This window comes from Sinohyriopsis cumingii, chromosome 3 (genome assembly GCF_028554795.1).
Source record: "Sinohyriopsis cumingii isolate HCF-2022 chromosome 3, ASM2855479v2, whole genome shotgun sequence".
Taxonomy (NCBI): Eukaryota; Metazoa; Mollusca; class Bivalvia; order Unionida; family Unionidae; genus Sinohyriopsis; species Sinohyriopsis cumingii.
In genome coordinates, this window is record NC_142963.1 from 74,255,804 (window position 1) to 74,280,069 (window position 24,266).

Genomic DNA, 24,266 nt, shown 5'->3' on the forward strand with positions numbered 1-24,266 from the left:
CATAAAAATGAACCCAATAAATTCAATTTAAACACAAAATTTCAACAAATGTCAATGCAGCATGAAATAATGGTCACCAAGACTTATTTCTGCAACAAGGATGTAGTACTTATTGAGATGTATCCTTGCATCAAGTTTCAAGATTCCAGGTTGGATAGTATCATACAGCATACCAAAAGCTCTTTTAGTCATAAGCTAAAAGCAAAGAGTAGTAATGCTAAGACAGTAAAATATACAGGCAACAATGAGTTTCTTGTGCTATATGGGTCTGTATTAACAGAGATACATTTCATCATCGACGTCAAGGTTTTAGCGTAGACAGTGCCGAGAAATGAACACTTAACATAACTGTACCCAAGTTAGAGAAGCATAAAATATGGGCCATTATAACCTATTACTGAAATGTACTTTTCATCAATGTGCATCTTCTCACCATGTTTGATGTCCGTGAAGAACCACTTTAATTCCAAGCATACTATTTTTAGGATAAAGCGGTGTTGAGTTTCATGATTCTCCTGCTTGTAATTTAGGCAAAGTGGGAACAACAAATAACTGCTAATGAATGACAGACTGATCGACAATGGACACAGGACCATCACATATGTTCTTCTGATCTAATTCTCATCATAAAAGATCACTTTCAAATGTCTTAACCATTTCAAGAACAAAATGGACAACTAAAGCCCCAAAAGTAAGTTCACTGAACCATAGTCTTAATCAACAAGAAATGATATAATTATAAACACTGTCAGACTTAGGAACAAGTTTAAGCAATCAAGCAAGGTTTGATCCAAATGTCTTCATGCCAGTAAGACTAAGTTTCACAACTGTAATAAAAATCACATGACACTTAAATGTTGAACTATATTATGTCTGCCATGATGTGTAATTCTGACATACTATTTCAAAGAAGCATAACGCCTTGTCATATTGCTTGAGTGCTGTGTATATCATTCCACCATAATAGTAGTAGAGAAGAAAATCTCTGGCATCAAACTGTCCTCCCTGAAAGAAGAAAATTATAACAACATTAGAAATGAAAATACTGGTTTACGCCTGTAAGTAATATTATGACAATGGTGAGACAAGACTGAAATTCTGCACAAGGTAAACATTCATTTGTACAATACAACAACGGATAATGAAGCAAAAACTCTATAACAATCCAAGTATTGTGGATGCTATTGCTGTCATCATCTGAAGAAAAAAATGACAATGTCCCGCCATTCTTATATGAGAAAAAATAAGTTTATTTAAAAATTGACAAATTTAATCTGAAATTATTATAGTTATTTAAAGCTGGAAAGTTTATAAGCAAATCACATAACTTTTCACTGGACTCCAATACTTAAATGTGTTCAGTTTATTTAATATATCAAGTATGATTTGTTTCTTATTTCATGAATTGCTGCTGTGTATTTGCACGGACTACCAGATATAAGTATATAATGCCTGGTAACTATGGTAACATGATAACATACCTCTTTGCTTATGTCTGTAATATCATGGTCCAAAAACTGTAGAGCTGACTTCAGGTTTTTTGATAATAAACACAGCTGAAAAAAATATTTTTTACTGTTAATCCAATTATTTTTCTATACATCTTTTATTGTGTCTTAGCACCAAAAAATATATTTTTTTGGCTCCTGAAGGGTGAGCCTTGATGAAAGTGTATACCTTCGCAGCGACTACCGCTCATGAACACATTGTCAAATTATGCTGAAACATATTCCAAATTTTCCTACTCAAATGTCTAGCACTGAAGCATCATGCTGCAGACATGTTGCATTATGTCCCCCCAGTCACATTATCCTCACACCAGGCTGACCAGTCCTAACACTAACCTCTTAATGCTGAGTGCCAAGTGAGGCAGCTGCAAGTACCATTTTTATAAGACTGTGGTACAACTCATCCAGGGCTTGAACCTGCAACCTTCTGAATCAGATACAGATGCTCTAACCATTTTGACCACTGGAGTGGTAATCAATCTTAATAGACAAATCTATCAGATCTACCATTTTTTTCTCAATCAATTTGGAATTTAATGCCTGCCACCCCCCATAAGTCATACTAAGTCAACTAAATCTAGTTACATGTAAATAACATTCAAGTGGCCTGTTACAAATTTTTAGGGCACTGTGATAACAAAACATTCAATAAATGTAAGTGCTATTCTCACAGTTTATAATCCAAACTCCATATGATCAAAAGCGTTCCATTATTGCTAAAAATGTAAAGAGCAGTAAGTCAGTTATTTATTCAAGCTAAATGCAGGGATTACCTAAAAATGTATCTGAAAAGTGATTTCTTCACAATGAAAATCACACAAACAATTTGCTTCAAATAAAATAAAGTTACTGATACATATAAGCATTGTTTACTTTGATATGACTCCATTTTTCTACCATGTTCTGTATCAACTTGCTGTATTATATGTTATCTTTCCAAGACTGCCTGAATGACAAGGAATAGAAATGGTAATGTTGCCTGAATGACAATGAATAGAACTGGCAATGTTGCTAAAATGACAATGAATAGAAATGGTAATGTTGCTTGAATGACAATGAATAGAAATGGTAATGTTGCCTGATTGTTCTAGGGTTTAACGCCATTTTTCAGCACAAGATAGGCTATACATGGTGGCCAGTATAACTGGTGGAGGAAGAACCCTGGAAAACCCAGGGAAGAACCACCGACCCACGAGAAGCTACTGGCAGGCTTTCCCACGTACCCACGCTAGCCGAGCCTTGGACTCGAACCCACGCAGACAGAGGTGAGATGGCAGTGATCCGGAATGGTGAGCGCTTTAGACCACTCAGTTACCCGGGGCCCCGTAATGTTGCCTGAATGGCTATGAATAGAAATGGTAATGTTGTGAGCAATCTGACTATTCAAAGCTTTTAGATATGAGTACCTTATGACTGGGATTAAAATTCAGGTGATACAGCAGGTTCGAAGTGGTTTCCTCATAGATTAATTAAAAACTGCAGTTTACATTTTGCCCTGTTTATTTTGCAAACTTGCTAGAAAACCAAATAAGTATTTAAATACATATTTCCTATTAGAATATTCACATTAAATATCCCAATTCAAATGTTCATTTATTCATATTAGCTCTTTTGTCAAGTGGACTGACCTCCACCCTGTAAGACATAAGATTACTGAAGTTAACTCAATTAAGAAACTTTATGATGATGTACCATCAGAGAAATCTTTTTCAGGGAACGCTTATGTAACAAATTTTGATGATATATTTTAGAGATTTTATAATTTTTACAGATATCTAGTATTTGATATAATTTTTAAAGAATTTTTCATATTTTATTTTGTAGTTTCATGTTTATTTCGAAGGGTTTATCTTCTTCATGGTTTTTTCAATTCCTTATCTTTACATTTTTAGATCTTAACTTTGGATCAGCACTACATAGCCAGTTTTGTGCTGATGTGCCATTAAACCCTATATATACATGTTTGTGTATATATATATATATATATATATATATATATATATATATATATATATATATATATATATATATATATATATATATATATATACATATGAATACACATACATAGAGAATAGCATTTGCAGCAAACACATTTAAGGTTGGATATTTAAATTCACGGTTTGCATTAGCCATGAAATGCAAACAAAACAAGTACCCTATAAATAGAAAACAAACAATATACCACAAGACAAGTGCAACAGCAAACAATAACACAGTCCTTGATCTGCTATCATACATAATGAGCAGGCAGATCAGGGTATATTTGTTGTTTGCAGTTGGACTCAACTTGAAAGTAAGAACATATGGTAAGATAACTTATTTTTAAACCATATATAAGTTGAACAAAACAAAACCAACAAATACGACAAAGAAATTCTAAACAGCAAATTAGTTCAGATATTCCTGAATGACATTTTATATGCTCTATCATTAAAACCTTTTCAAAATCATCTTGCCAATAAAATGATCATGATTATTCTTTATGTACAACTGATAAATAATCTATTGATTACCTAACAGGGATCAGAATGGATTAGGAACCCTATATTTGCGTGGTTTACCTGACAGAGATCGGCATGGATTGAAGTGAGTTGGGCGGGAAACAACTGGATCTTACTGATGGCAGTCACTAGAATACATATACCTCGTAATGGCTAGAAGAGAAAAAACAATTCATAATTATCAGATCTGATTGAAAAGTATTCTGCAGAACAAGGAATTTCACCTATAAAAACAAAATCAAAAGCAGCATTAAAATTAATCATACAATATTAATACAAATCTAAGTTTTGTATAATGTTTGATCCAAATGAAACTGACAATTTTTAATGTCTCTTTTGCTCAGACAGTTGATGCAAAGAGAAGGTATAAATAAATAAAGATGTTTAAAGAATTTAGTGGCCATATTTAATTAAAGATAAGCTTGAACTCAACAAAACTGAAAGGATTTATGCCTGAGTGCTTTATCACAAATTTGTAAAATTCTGTATAATGGAGTTTTTAGAAGTTGTTTTACAGGTTTCCTTTTTCCTTTAATAACCATGGTCAAATTTTCCTGCAGATCAATACAATTTGTAGACATTTAAAAAAACCTTCATGCAAATTTGCTTTCTGCCAAATCTGGCTGAAACTGGTCTTGTTATTTTTGAGAGGCAGGACTGCTCCTGGGGGGCATCCGGTTTGCACTTTTGGGACTTCTAAGTCGCTTCATCATAATTTTAAGGTGACTCTTTTGCAAATAAAATACAAACCTACAGTCACATAACAACTAATTACACTAGGCAACATTTTTAATTTTTGACCAAAAAGATTAAATTATCTTCTCCCTCATCAATGCTAGTAAATCATATGAATAACAATATACTGGGGAACCCCACTATAATGTACTTTGTTATAACTAAAATCTGGATAAAACATGATCATGACATGAACACCATTTTTGGTTTTAGATATCCCTTATTCCATGGCATTAATCAATGTTGTTGTTGTGGGGTTTAACGCCATTTTTCAGCACGATAGGCTATACATGGCGGCCAGTATTAATGGTGGAGGAAGAACCCGGAAAACCCCGGAAAGAACCACCGACCCACGAGAAGCTACTGGCAGGCTTTCTCACATGCCCACATTGGCTGAATCTTAGACTCGAACCGCCGCAGACAGAGTTGAGATGGCAGTGATCCGTAACGAAGAGCGCTTTAGACCACTCGGCCACTCGGGGCATTAATCAAAATACCAGCCGAGCTGACAAACAGATACAGTTAATTAATGCTTTTACATGGCAATTATTAATTTTTTTAGATCATGAGGCTGTATTAATCTTGATTGTTATATAAATTGGCAGGTAGTAAAATTATTAGTATAAATCTGATTGGCATTTTGTTCATTACCTCCCCTTCCCTGACACTTGTACATGTATCCACTGACTTTTCTACCGTTCTCACTACAATGTAGTTCAGTACATAATGTTATTGGCAGTTATGAACCCCAACTACCATATTTTAGTGTGTTTCTCCTGCATTTAAAAAAAAAAATAAAAATCATTATTTGAAAACTGACCATAGTATACTGATGATCTTCTTGAAATTAGCTTACAAAAGTTTTACACTAATGAGGTACTATGACAAAAAGGTACAATGTATATTATACTAGTTTCTGCTTTTTCATAAAAGTGCAATTGTTACCTGTTTGCGTTCGACTAGATTTCGTGTAAATTTGTGACAGAGGTCTGCATCTGAAAAATTCAGCATTAAATAATTTAAGGACCAGAAGACATTAGAAGATTATTTATTAAATTATTAAACAGAACATTTCAGTTAACTTTCAACAAGAGGCTCATGAGGTTATGTGATCACTCATCTAAATAATATCTGCAACAGCAGTTGGTCAAGAAGCTTGGGTCTGAAGGATGCTTTCTGTAGAAATTTCTTCCAATTCTGTTGACAGCATATATTATAAAAACAATCATTTCAAAGTTTCTAAATCTTTTCAATCTTCATAACTGACAACAAGTCAACATCATCCATATAATAATGAAAGCAAGGAGGAATAAATAATTTGATTCATCCACTTATCCCAGGCAAATGACTTTTGAGAAATCGCCTGTCTTGAAGAATTTATCACTTGTCCGTGGGTTTAAGTAACAGAAAATACTACAGAGAAATTGAGATATTTTTAATAAAGATAATAAATCATGATCAGATTATTAAGTCTGTAACATCTACCAAACAATACATGTATATTTTATTTTCCAGCAACAGCAAAACCGAGTGCATTGCTAGGAATGGAGATACTGAATTATTGTCTATCTGATGTAAATTAATACAAAAATGAAAAAACAATTCAACCGTTGATCCTGGATTAAATCTAGGAGTCAGGGATGTGGGGCCTAAGGCCACTTAATAGTTGTTAAAAGGGCATGGTTAGATTTATATTAACCAATAGTTCACATGGTTCCTGTTTTCTTATTAGGAAAAATATTCCTTTTATTCCTTTCAAATATTATACCATCCAATTCATAATACTACTGAATGCATATATATTAACATCAAGGATCTTTTATTCATCAATGTTCCATTTTTGTATGATTTTATCTTCATTCATCCCATCCTTGGTGGACTGAATTATCCACCATTAACAAGCAAAATTTTGATTTTTATGATGGACTGCCTGTGAAGGATACTCAGACTTATTGCAGAGAAGCAAACAAGTTTGTCTAGTTTTTAAATTTATGAAAAAATTTAATTAAATTTATGTAAAATGTTCTTTACTTGTGACAGCTAGTATGCTGCAATCATTACTCATTGCCGATGACATCTTGTACTTTTACAATGATTTAATATAGCAAACATCTAATGATTTGTAAGCACGATTCACTTCATGTATATTTATCTATGGTGTAATCATTTTTTAAATTACCACCACTCTGTTGCACTGTATTTATCCCGAGTCAGTTACAATTTTTTTTACTTTGACAATATGCTTGCTGTGGTAATATCAAGCCATGATGCATGTGCTGATGATTCTTACAATGTGGCTACTGTGGTCACACCAAGCCATGATGCATGTGCTGATGACTAAAAATGTGTTACTGTGGTCATATCAAGCCACGATGCATGTGCTGATGACTGACAATATGCTTACTGTGGTCATACCAAGCCATGATGCATGTGCTGATGACTAACAATGTGTCACTGTGGTCATATCAAGCCATGATGCATGTGCTGATGACTAACAATGTGGTTAATATGGTCATATCAAGCCATGATGCATGTGCTGATGACTGACAATGATTACTGTGGTCATATCATGCCATGATGCATGTGCTGGTTACTCTGACAATATGCTTTCTGTGCTCATACCAAGCCATAATGCATGTACTGATGACTAAAAATGTGATTATACCAAGCCAAGATGCATGTGCTGAGGACTCTAACAATGTGGTTACTATGGCCATATCCAGTCATGATGCATGTGCTGAACTCTGACAATGTGGTTACTGTGGTCATACCAAGCCATGATGCATGTGCTGATGACTTTGATAAAATGTGGTTACTGCGGTCATACCAAGCCATGATGCATGTGCTGATGACTCTAACAATGTGATTACTGTGGTCATACCAAATCATGATGCATGTGCTGATGACTTTGATAAAATGTTCTTACTGTGTACATACCTAGCCATGATGCATGTGCTGTTTTGACAATGTAGTTACTGTGGTCATACCAAGCAACGATGCATGTGCTGATGACTTTGATCAAATGTGCTTACTGTGGTCATACCAAGTAATGATGCATGTGCTGATGACTGACAATGTGCTTACTGTGGTAATACCAAGCAATGATACATGTGCTGATGACTTTGATCAAACATGCTGATGATTCTGACAATTTTGTCAAGTTCTGTTGAGTGGTTTTTGAAAAGAGGTTTTTCTATTTTTAGTAATAAGGCCATATTTGATCTTGAAACAGACTTTTCGAACTCGACAAGCCCTGATGCAAAATGCAACCTGTTAAATTATGTGCAAACTGGTCAAGCGGATTTTGAGAAAAAGTTTGGGATGGATGACGGATCTTGGCATAAGCTCACTTGACCTGATGTCCAAGGGAGCTAAACATGTTTTGATTGCTTATTTTAAATCTTTACTGAACACCGAAAACGAAACGCATATTTTTTGGCACTAAACAGTGACAACAAAATTGTGTAAATCTGGTGTTCATCTTGCAAAGTTTGAATGGCCTAATACTTACAACTGTCTGTGGCATATCTAACATGTTCTCCATTACAAGATATGATGAATTCCTGTGTCTGCACGAAGAGAGTTTCAAAGTCAGGAATATTTGGGAGGTTATATTTCACACATCTGAAAGTATTCAAGAAACTCTGTGAATAAATTAACTTCAATACCAATATAATTGGTAAAACATGTAAAAATGTAAACTTTTAATATTTTTTTGTTGTTATAACGTAATAAAATCCAAGCAAATGAGATATTTTTATCTGTCCCAAAATTCCCCCATTCATAAATAAATGAACATACCCACAAAAATTTCGTTCAATGGGTAACAAGAAGAGTAATTTTACTTACCATCCACATATATAAAGGTCAGTCTAAATAAATATATTAATTACTTTCAATTCATCCATAATGCACGTAATTCCATTGAAAAATTGCACAAAGATTTAAAATATTCAATAATTTTGTCACAGATCATTGTGTCTGACTTCAATGTCTAATATATAGCATGAACAGAGTATCAACACCGTTTATTTACCGTCTGATATCATACTGTCGTGGCATGCAGTTAATCCATATTACATGTAATTCCATAGCAAAAATTGCATACATATTTAAACTATTCAGTAATTTTGTCACAGATCACTGTTTCTGAATTCAATGGGAAAAATTAACAGCAAAATTAGGTTAAAAAAGACAAAGCACATGTACGGTTCATTACGTTCCAGGGTCTATGAACCTTTATCCATTGTAAATTCCCAATAATTAACACATGTACGCCTGTTCACTTGAATCACTACAGCAAGAATAATTACCAAACAACATATGCTTTCAGCATAAATTAAACTTTTATTACAGAGTATGTGAATATCGAAAGAAACGTGTGAAAAATACTTTTATAAAGATTTTTAAACTGAACACATGTACAATTTCCAGCTACTAATGTGGACATTATTTACTGGTCAACTGATTGCATCTAATAACACCACCAAGCCCTGCAAACATGTTGGCGTCTTTCATTTTTTGATGTTTATTAAATTGTGAGAATCTTTTATCAACCACTGCATTGTCCGCTAATTGGTTGTATATGCAGTTAAAGAAGAAACACATGGCAGCTATTGTTTGAGCAATGATTGTATACAGAATTAAGACAATCACAATGACGACTTACTGGCATTACTCATGGATCAGTAACAAGTAACATTTCTAATAATGTTTATTTTGGCACAACACTTCAAGAACCTGGTGAAATTTCAGAAGCCATGCCATGATCGTATTATATTCGAATTTACAAATGAACTCTTCCCCAAAATGATAATAATTTTTTTATACACTATTTCACATACTTTAAAAAAATATATTTTTCCAGGTACGAGAAAAATATATATACATGTATTTAAAATTTCAGGAACCATGCCACGATCATATTATATTTGAATTCATACAAGATCCCTTCCCCGAAATGATAATACATTTTATTTTATACACTATTTCACGTGCTTTGAAAATAATGTTTTTTCATGTGCAAATGAATATATGAAATTTTGGTAGCCACACCACAACTGCATTATATCCAAACTTGCATTATCACGGGGCACGTTATACCGGGGTCACAGTGTACACCTCTCCCTAGATATCTCGTGCACAACGGGGTCCACAAACATAGACCGCACTATAAGCAAGGCGCAAGTTACCAAGGGACCTCCAAAAATAAAATAAAAATCGAGAAAACCATGGGGGGGGGGGGAAGCGGCATTAAGGAACCAGGCTATTATGAAGTTGTTCGTTATTCTGTTTAAATAACATTTATTTTCAGAATGTCCAACATATGAAAGATCGTTCCAACCGGTTTCAACAACAATCATGTATGACACTGCTTTTAGTTTTCTTTATGAGTCGGGTTCCTGTAGTGGTGTTTAATATTATCCTGACAAATCAGGGGTCCACAATGCAATGAACTAGACTAACTGTTGATGCACCGCCAAACAAGATTCCTTTTTTTCTTCTTCAAAAACATGCAACATTTATTTCGTGAGACAAGCATCTATGTCAAAACTCAATTTCTGTACTGTTCAGTTAGTACAGTATTGATGTTGTGATTTCACTGAAAGTAATTAAATTTCTTATCATTCTTGAGAATATCTCTAAGTGCCAGTTGAAGAATTCTCTGAAACTCACTTGCACACAAGAGTCGGTTAATTTAAAGTAGTATTTGTTACATACACAATAACATTTATAAGTGTTTGATTGATCATATGAAGTAAGTTCACCCGATATACAACCAGGGCCGCTAGATTTTAAGTTGGTTGGATTTTCATCCCGTTTAACTTTTCTTTTATTCTACACCCTTTATTTGATTGAAAAGACATAATTAACATGATAATACGAAGGAGGACAGCTTTTAATTCAGTGTAACAATACAACAAATACTTCCGGAAGTCACTTACCGAAACATGGTCGACAATTAATTAGGTTCTCCGAGACACGCTCGTGGACATAGCTGTTACGGTAGATAGATGCGTTTTACTTTTAATTTCAAGAGGACACATTACATTTATGATGATTACACTTAAAAGGAACTAAAAGATAGAACTAGAGCACAAATGCCAATTGATAAAAAAATTATTTAATTTGTATTTATTTATTAAAGTACTGACTCCACTCTGTGTAAAGGACATTTCATTGATAGAAATTTCCTTACATATTGTTAATTGTGGCGTACTATGAATGTTGTTTGGAAAGAAAATGTAAAAAATTGTAGGACCTATTTTTAAATTTGATATTTCATAGTGTTGATTAAAATTTCCAGGTCCTATCTACCATTTTCGACAATAAAACAAGCAATACATCAAAGTTTCCGTTACCAATTTTGATCACGATTTTCTTCAAGTTCAACAAATAGGGATCAATTTTTGAGGTATTTTCTGGTATAAAAAATGGGATCCATGCCTGACCCCACATTATAAATGGGTTTGCAAGTTATCAGGGCACAAGTTATCAAGAGAATGTGTGTACTTCAATGGAATGTGATTACATGTTCAAAATGTCCAACACACTGACAGAAAAGCAATAGTTCTTGAGATTCAGAACTTTTCGTTATTAATGTGACATGGATGTACTTACAGTATCCCCAATACTCCAAGGGAATGTGACTGTATATCCAATGTGGCTAGCACATTATCAAGGTGATTTGCATTCTTTGTTAAAACATCTGAACTCTTGCCTATAAAGTCACAAAGCTGGGAAAAATTACCTGGAATTATAAATAAAGACATCTCTTGACATAATTTTAAACCTGCTAATTCTGTTATTTTCAAGCTACTGAATTTTTTTCTTCTTTTCTTTGAATGTATCATGGTAGCCTGGAACACAGATAATGATAAATTTTAGAAACCAAATACTCACCATAACAACCCATCAAGGTTCAAAACCACACATTTCCCAATGTTGATATGTTTTTCCCAGTACAAGTATAATTCAGCATCTATTTGGGTCTTAAATAATGATCCTCTGTTTAAAATGAAGAAGCAATTCAATGAAAATAAGTTGTTTTCTGCCATTTTTTAAAATTATTTTCTCACAGTACTGGTTGTAGCTAAGAATAACCATACAGTTACAAATTGCAGAAGGACACAAAATGTGGTTGCACAATACATGAACAGTTCAAACTGGACCTCAGCAGCCACTGGAATGATTCCAGTAGGAAAGATTCTTTGCAATAAATTAGCAGGGAAAAAATTAGACTATAAACTGCCACACTGCAAACATCATAGCAATATGACTGAAAAATTGTTAAGACTACCTTTAAAAAAATCAAAATCATTCAGGAATATTTGGAAAATAAAATTTCATACATTATTTCTACCAATCTTATCATTTACTACATTACAACAATGTGCAAAAATACATGGAGGTCATGACCCTTAAGTCATCCATATAAAGGAAGAGATATCCTAAACGTCAGTTTGCATTAAAAGAGGGATATTCGAAAAGGAGTTATATTTTTTTTAAATCATTATTGCTGAAAAGTTTACTACCACATCAAGAATAAGAAAACCAGGTTAATACTGGTGACAGTTCTAATTAACTACATTCTGACCAATCCCACAAATGCCTGTTGGTTAGTGTTATGTATATTTAATTTAATTATTTGTTTGTTAGTTTTTAATTTTTTTAAATTCTGTTGCATGCTATTGTAATGAAACTTTGTTTTCTGGATGTGATATTGTCAAGAATAGAGTTCAGATCTGACTGATTTTTTTTACATTTTGACATAAACAAATAATAATAGAGACAATGTATCTAATGCTGATCTAGTTCCTGGCCTTGATTCAGAAACAGTGGCAGCTCTGGTAAACAACCCTTTTCTTTAAACTTTTTTTTATTTTTTCTCAGAGTAAGAAATATTATGTTAAATCAAGGCCATACCTGGATGATGTGATAATTATCATGTAACAAACTTGGATTTCTAAAAGGCTGACCCCATCCAGGAATCTGTTTCATGTCAATAATTGCTGAACCCTTGACAAATTTATTGAGCAAGAAAACCAAGTTTTATTTGACTGAAAAATGTCAGGAGTTTTTTGATAAGTTAAAAGCCACTTAAGAGTGCACCAGTTCTTACAGCTCCAAAATTCAGCCAATCATTGATGCAAGTGATGTTGGGGTTAGAGCCGTATTGATTCAAGAAGATAAAAATGGTGTTGATCATCTAGTGTGCTATTTTTCTAAGAAATTAAATAAGTACCAGAGAAATTATTCTACAATCGAGAAGGAATGTTTGGCTTTGATACTGGCATTACAACTCTTTGAAGTTTACATTAGTTCAGCTCCTTCTCCCATTATTGTGCTCAGTGATCACAATCCCCTTACTTTCATCGGCAAGATGAAGAACAAAAATCAAATACTAAGGTGGAGTTTTTTGTTACAAGAATATAATATTGATGTCAGGCACATCAAAGGAAAAGATAATTTAATAGCAGATGTGCTTTCCTGTGTATAGAAATGTATTATTTCATGTATAATTTGTATCATAAGATTTCTTCTCGTGTTTTTATTATTATTATATAAACCACATGTATAACTGACTGTCATGTTGCCTGCCTGCAATTACATAATTCAAGAACAAAGGAATTGGTTAGAAGCCATGTATATATGTTAGACCCCGTGGCTATAGTGGTCCTGTTCGTAATTGTTACGAGAGCCAGCTTTGTTGGGTGTCAAAAATCACATGTGGACATTGAAAGGACCCTTATTGGCACCGTAAATCTCACCACTTTGACAGACGGCCGAAGCATTGTCTGCTAAGTTTAATAGAACAGGGTAGAATCTATATCCAATTGGAACTGAGAGACAGTGCGGTCGACACTTCAATCTGAATTTAATTCAGTAATTTGGGCTAGAAACATCAGTAATTGTGAAACATCGTGCTGGAAAGTTAAAGCAATAACTCCGGGAAAGCCACTCGTAAATTGGCGGGAAAACTTAGGAAATTCTAAGGAAAGACAAAGCTTCATAAAGGAAGCTTTTAGGGGACAGACTTCGGGTGTGGTTTAGTCCCGAATCTCATGGAGGGAGACTGAACAGAGACTAGTGGAGAAGTCGATTGTGAATCAAAGGCTAGTTGAACAGAAGTCAAGGAGGAGGAGGAAAAGGAGTCAAGCAGGAGAAATCGGAAAAGGTGCAGTCTAGAAGAAGGATTTAGGAGGGAAGGAGAGAAGTTGGTGGGACAGGAGAGATACAGATGAGTAGAAAACAAGGACAGGTGGAAAAGCAATCTCACACTATAAATCAAAGGATGCAATAGGCTATCACTTGGTCAAGAGGAAGAAGCGTGACTGGGAAATTATTATCATTTGAATATTGAATTGTATTAAATTGTTATTCTTTTGAATTTCACCTTTTGTGTTCTCAATAATTTAACTGTCAGCATTGCTGACTGGGGGCTCGGAGCCTTACCTCTCTCTATCACTAATTTCACTCCTTACAAAATCAAGCCCAGGGTGGGACTTCTATGGTAATTTAAATAATATATTGGAAGCACCCATCCCCAACCCTACCAAATGCCACACTGACCTATGGTAAAAAGAAAGCTTTATTATATAAATTGTTCTTTTTCTTTAATGAGGGGGGAAGTGTTAGTATATTTAATTTATTTATTTGCTAGTTTTTAAAAATTTTTTAATTCTATTAAACGCTATTGTATTGTAACTTTGTTTATTGGATTTGATATTGTCTAGAAAAGAGTTCAGTTCAGATTTTTTTAAAACATTTTTGACATAAACAAATAATAATAGAAACACTGTATCTAATGCTGACCTAGTTCCTGACCTTGATTCAGAAACAGTGGCAGTTCTGGTAAACCACTTTGTAAACAAAATTTTATATTCTTCTCAGAGTAAGAATTATCATGTTAAGTCAAGGCCATACCTGTATGACGTGATATTTATCATGTAACAAACTTCCATTTCTAGAAGGATGACCCCCATCCAGGAATCTGTTTTGCATCTTAGTTAGACTTATTAGTGATGTATTGAGACAGAATAGTCACTCATGCCTTAACACTTGTAAGGTGTTTTACATTGTGTCCAGTTTAGATTAATTATTTTATTTTTTTCAAATTATTTTGAAGATAAGTGATTCTTTTCCCTGGAAATACTAGTGCTCTAAATTAATTCTTGGACAAGGACATTTATTGAAATTTATACAGAATTCAAAAACTGAAATAATATTTTCTGTGTTTCTACAAGAGACTGTTGACAGCACTTTGCTGACTATTAATGATGTCATCATCTTCCATTTTGGATTTCATTGAGATTCAAACTCAGTTTCATTCAGGACTTTTTATTACTAGAACTTCTATTTTTTAATTCTAAGATTATTTTTGGATTTGATTCATAAAACTAAGTTCTTTTTTCTCATTTTTTCACTTTTATTCTAGGAAAATAAAATATTCGTTAAATTTTACAAAGCTTGTTGTCTTCACTTTTTTCCTGATATTTTTGTAAGAGCCTAGACTCAGTCAGACTAAACACCCCAAGACTGTCCCAAAGCACTCTTATATACCAGGTAGGGGCCCCCGGTGGCTGAGTGGTCTAAAGCACTCTCCGTTATGGATCACTACCATCTCACCTCTGTCTGCATGGGTTCGAGTCTAGGATTCGGCCAATGTGGGTATGTGAGAAAGCTTGTCAGTAGCTTCTCGTGGGCTAGTGGTTCTTCCCAGGTTCTTCCTCCACCATTAATACTGGCCACCATGCATAGCCTATCGTGTACTGAAAAATGGTGTTAAACCCCACAACAATCTACCAGGTATGCATATATACAATTTAAAAAATCAGATAAAAGAGCAATCTGTATAATTATGCATTGTATAATTATTTAGTTTTTTCCCTTGCATCATAAACACAGTAGATTCGTTCTTCATTAGTCAATTGATAATTTCCTGCGTCATGTAAAGAACCTCTATAATCCATAAAATGCAAGTCTGTAATACCGTAAAGTTTGTTTATTAAATCTCTAGTATGTTTAGGCTTCCAGTCAACCGAAATTTTAAAAATATTATTGATGGACTCGTTTTCTTTGTTCTGCCGATTCAGTTCAAACACGAATTTTCGAAGTCTTGGTTTTAGATTACTGACATAGTATTGTTCAAACCAACTTTTCTTTTATTAATTGCTCAAGTTTTTCAGAGCGGTTTTCAAACTCCATGGTAGTATTGGTGTCCATGGTACTTTCGCTACCAAACAGAGACCTCATGACTGTATCACGCTCATTCCTGCCTTGGTTTGTAAGTAAAACTTTATATTGTCTTTTAGATGTTTTGTACATAAATATCTTCTAGCAAAAGGAAACACATGTTCAATAGCCTTGGTCCGAGTTTTCTCGTCAGCTGTGCTAATTCCATATTATCTGATATTCGCATTTCAATAGTCTCTACATCATTACCAAGTTCTGCTGCCACATGTTCTAGGAATGCTTTGTACGTTTTATATGACGTGACTTTGTGCAGAAGTAGAGGACCAAGAAATATAGGAAGGTCATTTGTAATTTTCCTCACAACTCTGATTTTTGTATACCAACAATTTCACATAAAAGTTTCCAAGGCTGAATGTACGGTCAATGACAATCGGTTGGTTCTTTGTGTTTGTCAAGAAGTGTTTCAGATCCTTTATTTGTTCTTTAGTGTAGCAGATAATGGATGGCACTTGTAATTTGTTGTGTATCACATTTTGTACGTAAGGGTGCAGTGTTTCCCTTTACGCACATTTGTGCGTCAGGGACGCACACTGGAGAAAATTGACGCACACATTTTGTTGCTGTGCGTTTTTTTGATGCAAGGGATTCGCATAATGCAATAGATTTATTTAATATCCAATGCGTTGGACGACGGGTGGCATCATGTATACTTTGAGCATAGGCATTGACTGGTTCCCTGCTTTGTTTACTCCCTGTGTTGGGCTCCTCTATTCGTATAGCGGAGTGGAACCCAGGGAACATACGAAATAAGGAACCGGACTAGCATAGGCAATGTAATGACGGAGTAGCTTCCCCTAATCTCGCGAGCTCTCATGTGATTTCCATTGACCTCAGCAAGATATTATCTTGATGTATAACCTCAATGCTTGTTGCACTAGAAAGTGATCTCCAGATTAAAACATCGTGCACTAAAAATCATTAGCAAAGAAAGTGAAAGAAGCAGAACACAAAATAGTAACTGTGGATCTAACTTTAATGAAAAATGGAGAAAATAATTCCCTTGACTGGAATACGGCACATCCATTAGGATTACCGGTGTGACTTCTGATAGCATGATTGCAAAGACTGCAAAAGTGAATAATCCTTTCGTGACAGGGTTTAAGAATTTTAACAAATCTGTCCTCGTTCGCCACAAGACATCTGGAGAACACATTATAACCCAAGACATTCTTTCACAACAAAGAAATCAGTAAACTTGCTGAGACAAATGCATTTATTTGGATCACACAGTCAAGGGGTCATTGCCGATTTTGTTGGTTTTTAACTTTGCTGCAATAAAAGAAAGACCTTAAAGTTCAAGTGTAACTTACTGGAAACAAGATGAATCATTAGCCTCCTTGACTTTTAGATAAATTTGTTCTAGGACGAAGTACAATAAAACCGATGATAGTAAACATTTTATGACAGGCAGTAAATTGACTGCCATTCGGTTAAAAAGATTTATTAGGCTTTTTGTATTGGCTTGTATGTAATATGTTGGTCTATAATACTGCTTCAAAAAGATTATAAGGAGACTCTTAAAAGTATGATTTTAAAAGAAAAATTAACTAATAACATTATTCTTTGAATGGACAATGCATTTGTTTGTTAAATGTGCATGTTGGTTTATTTGTATGTTGAGAGAGAGAGAGAGAGTATGTTGTGCAAGTTGCAATATCCTATTTCAAGCTGAAAAAAAGTACGAGTTGGATGAAAATCTGTCAGTATATTTTGACCCCCATATTATTTATTTGACCCCCAGTTCTGACACCAAGGGTTTTTTTTAACCCTCAGTTTTACACCCCTGGGGGATACACTGAGGGTGTTCATTTAACATTCCCAACACATCTAAAATCTCATCAGCAACATTGGCATTTCTTGCGCAGTTGCTTTTTTCTCTTTTCCTGGCTTTATACTTCTGGTTTCATATCATTCTGAAGTCAAGTGCACAATTCATGGAGTCATCTTTTTTTAAGTAATGAAAGATTTCTCATGGTTGCTTGCTTGTTCAAATTTTCGCTCATTTTTTTTCTATGTTTTTTTTGTTTGTTCTTGTGAATGTTTGTCCGCAATGCGCATTCCCATGCAATTGTGACATTACTGGTTGAATTCCTTGGTATTCGAACAGTGCAACATTGCTCAATGTTTGATCAACATTATTTACAAAACATCAGACCCTTTTCTTTGATCTCTCTTGAGAATAGCGTAGTACCTGCTTAAGACCACAATGCTCTCCTCACCAGGTTATGGTTTGATAGGTTCCCAGTATACCTGACCTTTACATCTTTTCTTACGGTAGTACTTTTGATTTTTGTGCTCATCATTTATCAAGTGTCCATTTTTAACCACAAATATTGATTTAACTGTGCTTCCCTTTGTAGTATGACACATTCCACAATCGTCATAAAATTCACATTTTTTCTTGGCTGATTACTAATTTTTTTTTTTAATTGTATAAATGTATACTGTTTAGGTGAGAGTGTTTAGGGACAGACTTGGAGTCTCTTGGTGTAGTCTTTGGGTGTCTTTCCTTTGGCGATGACCAACAAGGGAAAAAACTCAATAATTATACAATGCAAAGTTATACTGATTACTTTTTTTACTTGATTTTTTTAAAATTGTATATATGTATACTGGGTAGATGAGAGTGTTTAGGGACAGTCTTGGGGTCTCTTGGTGTAGTCTTTGGGTAGTCTTGGGGTCCTTCCTTTGGCAATAACCGACAAGGGGAAAAAAATCAATAATTATACAATGTGTAATTATATTAATTACTTGTTTATATTATTTTTTTAAAAATTCTATAATGTATACAGGTTAGGTGAGAGTGTTTAGGGACAGTCTTGGGGTCTCTTGGTGTAGTCTTTGGGTCTTTCCAATAACGATGACTAGGGAAAAATATCAATAACTAAACAATGCATAATTATACTGATTACTCTTTTATCTGATTTTTTTAAATTGTATACTTGCATACTGGATAGATAAGAGTGTTTTGGGACAGTCTTGGGGTGATCAGTCGCTCTCGTCTAGACTCATAACAGTTAGGCTGAGACATAGTAGTTGGAACAACTGATTTAAAGGAATGACTGAAGAGAAGAACCAATGACTGAAGCTATCATGATCTTGTTGCATTGGGTTCCTAAGTAGACTGGAATTGTAACACACACACACACACTGACTTGGCTTCTGGTAGACAATAGCATACAAAAAAGAACAACAGTCCAAAAACTTTGAGTGAATGTGCTGACTGGAAAAAAAGTGGTGTTGTTAATAGTTTTTGTTTCTGCTAACAGAAACGAATGACTGATTTTAATGGAGAAGTGCCCGGTCGGTACACACAATGTTTGCAGTCACGTAACTGAAGCTGTAACCACTTCTACTAAAATGCTGCCTATATCATATAAGCACTGCTTACTTCAAAATTAATACAATTTCATTTGATACGTATTGCATGTTATTATTGAGTCCTTACTCAAATATTACAAACTTAAAACAATGTATGCATGTACTTCGTACGCTTTGCTACCGAAAAATGGGATATTGGTCTGAAAGGCCTACAGTATATGTCATATATTAAGGTGTCCGTCCTATATACTCCCTAATTGAAATATAATTTACTTTATCCATAATTTTTCGAATCCATTCAAACGATTTCTTTTATTCTATCCCATTTACCTTGCGTGGATAAAGTTTGGACAGTGTTCACGTACTGTTCCAATGCTGTCGCCATTTCGTGTTCAGTTTAACAATACTTATGACATTGAAAAGAAACAAATAATATTATTCAACAAAATATTACTGAATATCGTTGAAGGATGAAAATAATAACAATGATAATTTTATACTAGAAATACAATTATTTTTTAAATAATCAAAATGACAATTCTTTACTTTATCTCCTCCCATTATTTGTTTTCGCGATATAAGCGGTCTTCTGTCATGGGCTTCATCTTCCTAAACACAGTACTGGACAGTAATAGAGATGATAATACAGTCATGAAAAATAAATGAAAGAATGAAGTAAATTAAAAATACGTTTTGGTATAGTTTGTTATTGATTTTGTTTATTCATTGAGATTGATGTGAAAACTGATGGAGCTAGTGACCGTTTACAGCTAATCGTATTGCAGAAAATCAGTTTCATTTATAAAAATTGGAATTATTACACCTTGGTAACAAATATACATTTTTTTATATATAGAAAAACGTATAGTATTGGAACTAAGCAGACTTATAATTATCTATTTATTTCTATCTCAAGTTTGACGAATTTCTATTAATTGTTTTTATTTTTTATGTTTTGACTTAAAATATTTAGTTACAGTAATGAAGAGGAAATGAAGTAATATGCCCAAGCAGCAGAGAGGGTGAACAGACCACTTAGGGGAATGGTCACCCTGTGTTTGGACCAAAAAAAATAGTGACCACTCATAGAGGTCAATTACCACGTCTACGATTATTGTTTGTCCCAAACAGAATTGTAGACGCCCCTCTCTGCTGCTATCAGTCTTGGGAATCATCATCTGAATCATGGGAATCTTCATCTGTTTCATCTTCATCTGAATCTTCGGAATTTGTTCTATGTTTCAAGTAATATTCAAGTTCTGATGGTGGTTTTTCTATTTTTGGATTTATGTTCTTTCTGTGTTTATAATATATCATCAAACTTCTGTATTCCTCCTCTGCTGATATTAATTAAATTATTATGTTATAATAAAATGGTACATCCAGAATCTCATACTGCAAGAACAGCACGAGAACGATTAGAAACAATTAAAAAATTTCTTCCTGTCAGAGACTCATTTAGAAAAAATCTGCAAGCGCGGCAAGAAGCAAAAGTTGAGTTTGAAGAAGACACTAAAAAACTGTTTAAGCCCGTCACTGCAGCTACTGAACAAGTTACAACTGTCATCAAAGAAGATCTTCTTCCGGTATCAAAACAAACTGCGACACAGGCTGAAAAAATAGCAAGAAGAACTAAACAGGCAAAGAAGATTTTACGAGACCTTCCAACTGGCATAGCCGGGGAAATAGCTGCGGCTCAGCCTCCACCTGTTGGTGAGGAAATACTTGAAGAAATTGGACAACTTCGTGCTGAGATAGGTGATATGAAAGATCGTGAATCAACAAAATCAGAAGAAGGAAGAATGATTATGCTGAGCAATAAGTTTACTAGTGCGGGTATCAAGTTCATAAAAGAAATTGAGGATATTAATACGTTATCAAAACTTGCAGTAGAAAGTTTTAATAAAAAAGAAGAACTTTTAAGACCTGAACATAGTTCCACTCGTATTAGTGATCCTGAAATCTGGTATAAATGGATATATCGTATATATTACAATAAAGATAGAGTTTACTCTAGTGATGAGGTATATAATGATTATCGCAGAAAAATAGACATGTATCTTGCACAAAAAGAACCAAAATCTCTCAGAACAATAAGTGAGGAAGAAGAAGAAGTATCACCCTCAAGACTATTTAAGAAAAGATCACCCTTAAGACTATTTAAGAAATCAGAAGAAGAAGGAGCTACTGGCAGTGGTCTGGGAAATAATTTTATTTGTCCTGATAATATCATCAATGACGTATCACGGTTAGAAGTTCTCATAGGAGGAAAACGAGCTGGAAATAATTCACCAGAAATAACCAATGAAGCAGCTGATATTTGTCGGCGACTATTTCAAGGTGGTATCATGGATATCGGCGTTTACCGAGAACTTATTGATGAACTCGTTGATGACTAGTTGTTAGATAAATGGTAAATAAAATAAGATGATTGTGCATGATAATCATCGTAAACCCACACAGGTTAGAGCGGTAAACTCACGATTACCAATCTATAGTGTTATTTACGGAAATGGACTTGGTGATGTCATTCGGGGATTATTCACGAGGATAGCTCCAAAAGTAGCACCCGTCGCAAAACAATTATCGATGAAGGCTATTGATATTGTTCGTGATAAAGCTCCTGGTGCAATTGTCAATGTTGCTGGTAAGGCGTTCTCGGCGATCAAAGAAAGACTAGCACGATTATTGCGACGAAAACAACAATCACCGGTGAAACTGGCAAGTACTGAGGTGATGCCTGCAGACGTAAGTAAAATAACACTGGACAACAAATTTTTACAAAAGTCATGTTACTGAAATAAAATTAGTCAATTCTTATCAATTTTTATGTGCTGAACACGAATATGACAGTCAAATTGCAAAATTGGCTCTAGTTTTTGTGTAATCTGCAAGAAATTAATGTTTACATAACGAAATGCATTCCAATAGTAAAAGGTCAACTGTAATAGCCTACCTATAAAAAATCAAGTCATTGACTACATCTTAGATTTCTTCGCCTGTCTCTTGTACAGCTGTTCGGGAGCATCTCTGAGGAGTGTCCAGCAGTAGTCAGCCAGCATTGTAGTGGACCATTTTCCCTGGTATCTTTGTTCCATTGTTGCGATATCTTGATGAAAACGTTCGCCGTGTTCATCACTAACAATACCACAGTTGCTAGGAAAGAAATCCAAATGGGAATGAAGGAAGTGAATCTTTAGAGACATATTGCAGCCAAGTTTCTTATACTTCATCAACATGTCTTCTACTAGTTCCTTATAGTTTTCTGCCCTAACATTTCCGAGGAAGTTTGTAGAAACTAGGCGAAAAGCATTCCATGCTTGTTTCGCGTCACCTTCCAGCAAGTTGTTGAACCGGTCATCTTTGAAAAGCTCTCGAATCTGAGGACCCACAAAAACTCCCTCTTTAATCTTTGCTTCGCTGAGTCGAGGGAATTTTTCATGCAGGTATCGGAATGCTGGCAAAGTCCGGTCAATGGCTTTCACGAAGTTCTTCATCAAACCTAGTTTGATGTGAAGGGGTGGTAGCAAGATTTTCTGAGCCTCAACCAGAGCTGGGTGTTGGATATTCTTCTCTCCAATGGCTACATTCTGCCTGTGAGTCCATTCCTTCCTCATGTAGTGCATTTCCCTTGCTCGGCTATCCCACTCGCATAAGAAACACATGTATTTTGTATATCCTTGCTGCAGTCCCATTAAAAGGGCAACTACCTTCAAATCACCACAGAGGTGCCAGCTGTACTTGTTATACTCAATGGAATTCAGTAGCTGCCTTAAGTTATCGTATGTCTCTTTCATGTGGACAGCATACGCTACTGGAATAGATGGAAGAATGTTTCCATTGTGCAAAAGCACAGCCTTGAGACTCAGTTTCGAAGAGTCCACAAATAGTCTCCATTCTTGTGGGTCATGAGTGATTTTTAAAGCATTCATGAGGCCCTCAATATCGGAACAGAATATCAGATTACTTTCCTTTCTGAAGAAAGGCTCCAATTGCTGGTGGCGCTTTCGATATGCAGTAATTGTGACATCTTCTTCTAGAAGATTCCATTGTTGGAGTCTTGATCCTAGCAATTCTGCCTTGTTCTTTGATAAGTCCAAATCACGAATCAGGTCATTTAGTTCTTCCTGTGTTATTCTGTGTGGGGTTGATGATGCACCACAGTGAAAATCTGGATCACTGCATGCTGATGGACCAGGAGAAGAACAGGTCGACTCACCTTTGTCTTCGTCAGATGAATCAAGAGAATATTCTGCTGGAGGTTCTGGAATAGGAAGTCCCTCACCATGTGGAACTGGTCTCAATGCAGACGGAATGTTTGGGTAGACTATTCTCGACTTCTTTCGCTTCGTTATTCCGCCGGAAAGAGGAGGAACCAAGCAGAAGTAACAGTCATTTAGGTGGTTGCTTGGCTCTCTCCACACCATTGGGACTGCAAACGGCATTGATGACCTTTTGCAATTCAACCACTGTGAAAGCTGTGTTGTACATGTAGCACAGCATATATGCGGAGCCCAAGGCTTGTCTTGGTCACCAACCTTGCATCCGAAGTAAAGATGATATGCCTTCTTCACTTGAGAATTGATACTTTTCTTCTGGTTGGCAAATGTCACTTCCCCACAAATATAGCAAAAATTGTCCGCGGTATTAACACACTTTCGAGGCATTACTGTTCTTTATTGTACGTAAATGGATAAAATAATAAGTTTTATGTAACAGTAGCTTGAACTGTCTCGCACAACGTCTAAAATATTTTAAATGCTGAACCTATCTGATTGGGCTTTATATAGTACACTGCTTACGTCAGCTTCAGCAGCCGCCTGGCATTAGTATAATAGGCCTACACATGTATAGTACACTGCGGACGTCAACTTACTTCAGCAGCCGCATGGCATTAGTATTGCATTGCATCAGAAAATGATGCAATCAACTGTGGATGATG

At 34.9% G+C, this 24,266-nt stretch overlaps 1 protein-coding gene across 1 annotated transcript in view; it reads right to left on the bottom strand.

Moving 5' to 3' along the window:
- Positions 1–19,736, bottom strand: part of LOC149803112 (COP9 signalosome complex subunit 3-like) — a 47,956-nt gene extending 28,220 nt beyond the window's left edge. The window contains exons 1-7 of the mRNA XM_089952718.1: positions 19,655–19,736; positions 11,369–11,498; positions 8,259–8,371; positions 5,693–5,742; positions 4,073–4,165; positions 1,482–1,556; positions 901–1,005 (exon numbers count right to left, since the gene is read on the bottom strand). Of these exons, the coding sequence (XP_089808844.1) occupies positions 901–1,005; positions 1,482–1,556; positions 4,073–4,165; positions 5,693–5,742; positions 8,259–8,371; positions 11,369–11,498; positions 19,655–19,709 (621 nt within the window). The 5' untranslated portion in view covers positions 19,710–19,736. The remainder of the gene's footprint in view (positions 1–900; positions 1,006–1,481; positions 1,557–4,072; positions 4,166–5,692; positions 5,743–8,258; positions 8,372–11,368; positions 11,499–19,654) is intronic.
- Between the last annotated feature and the right edge of the window lie 4,530 nt (positions 19,737–24,266).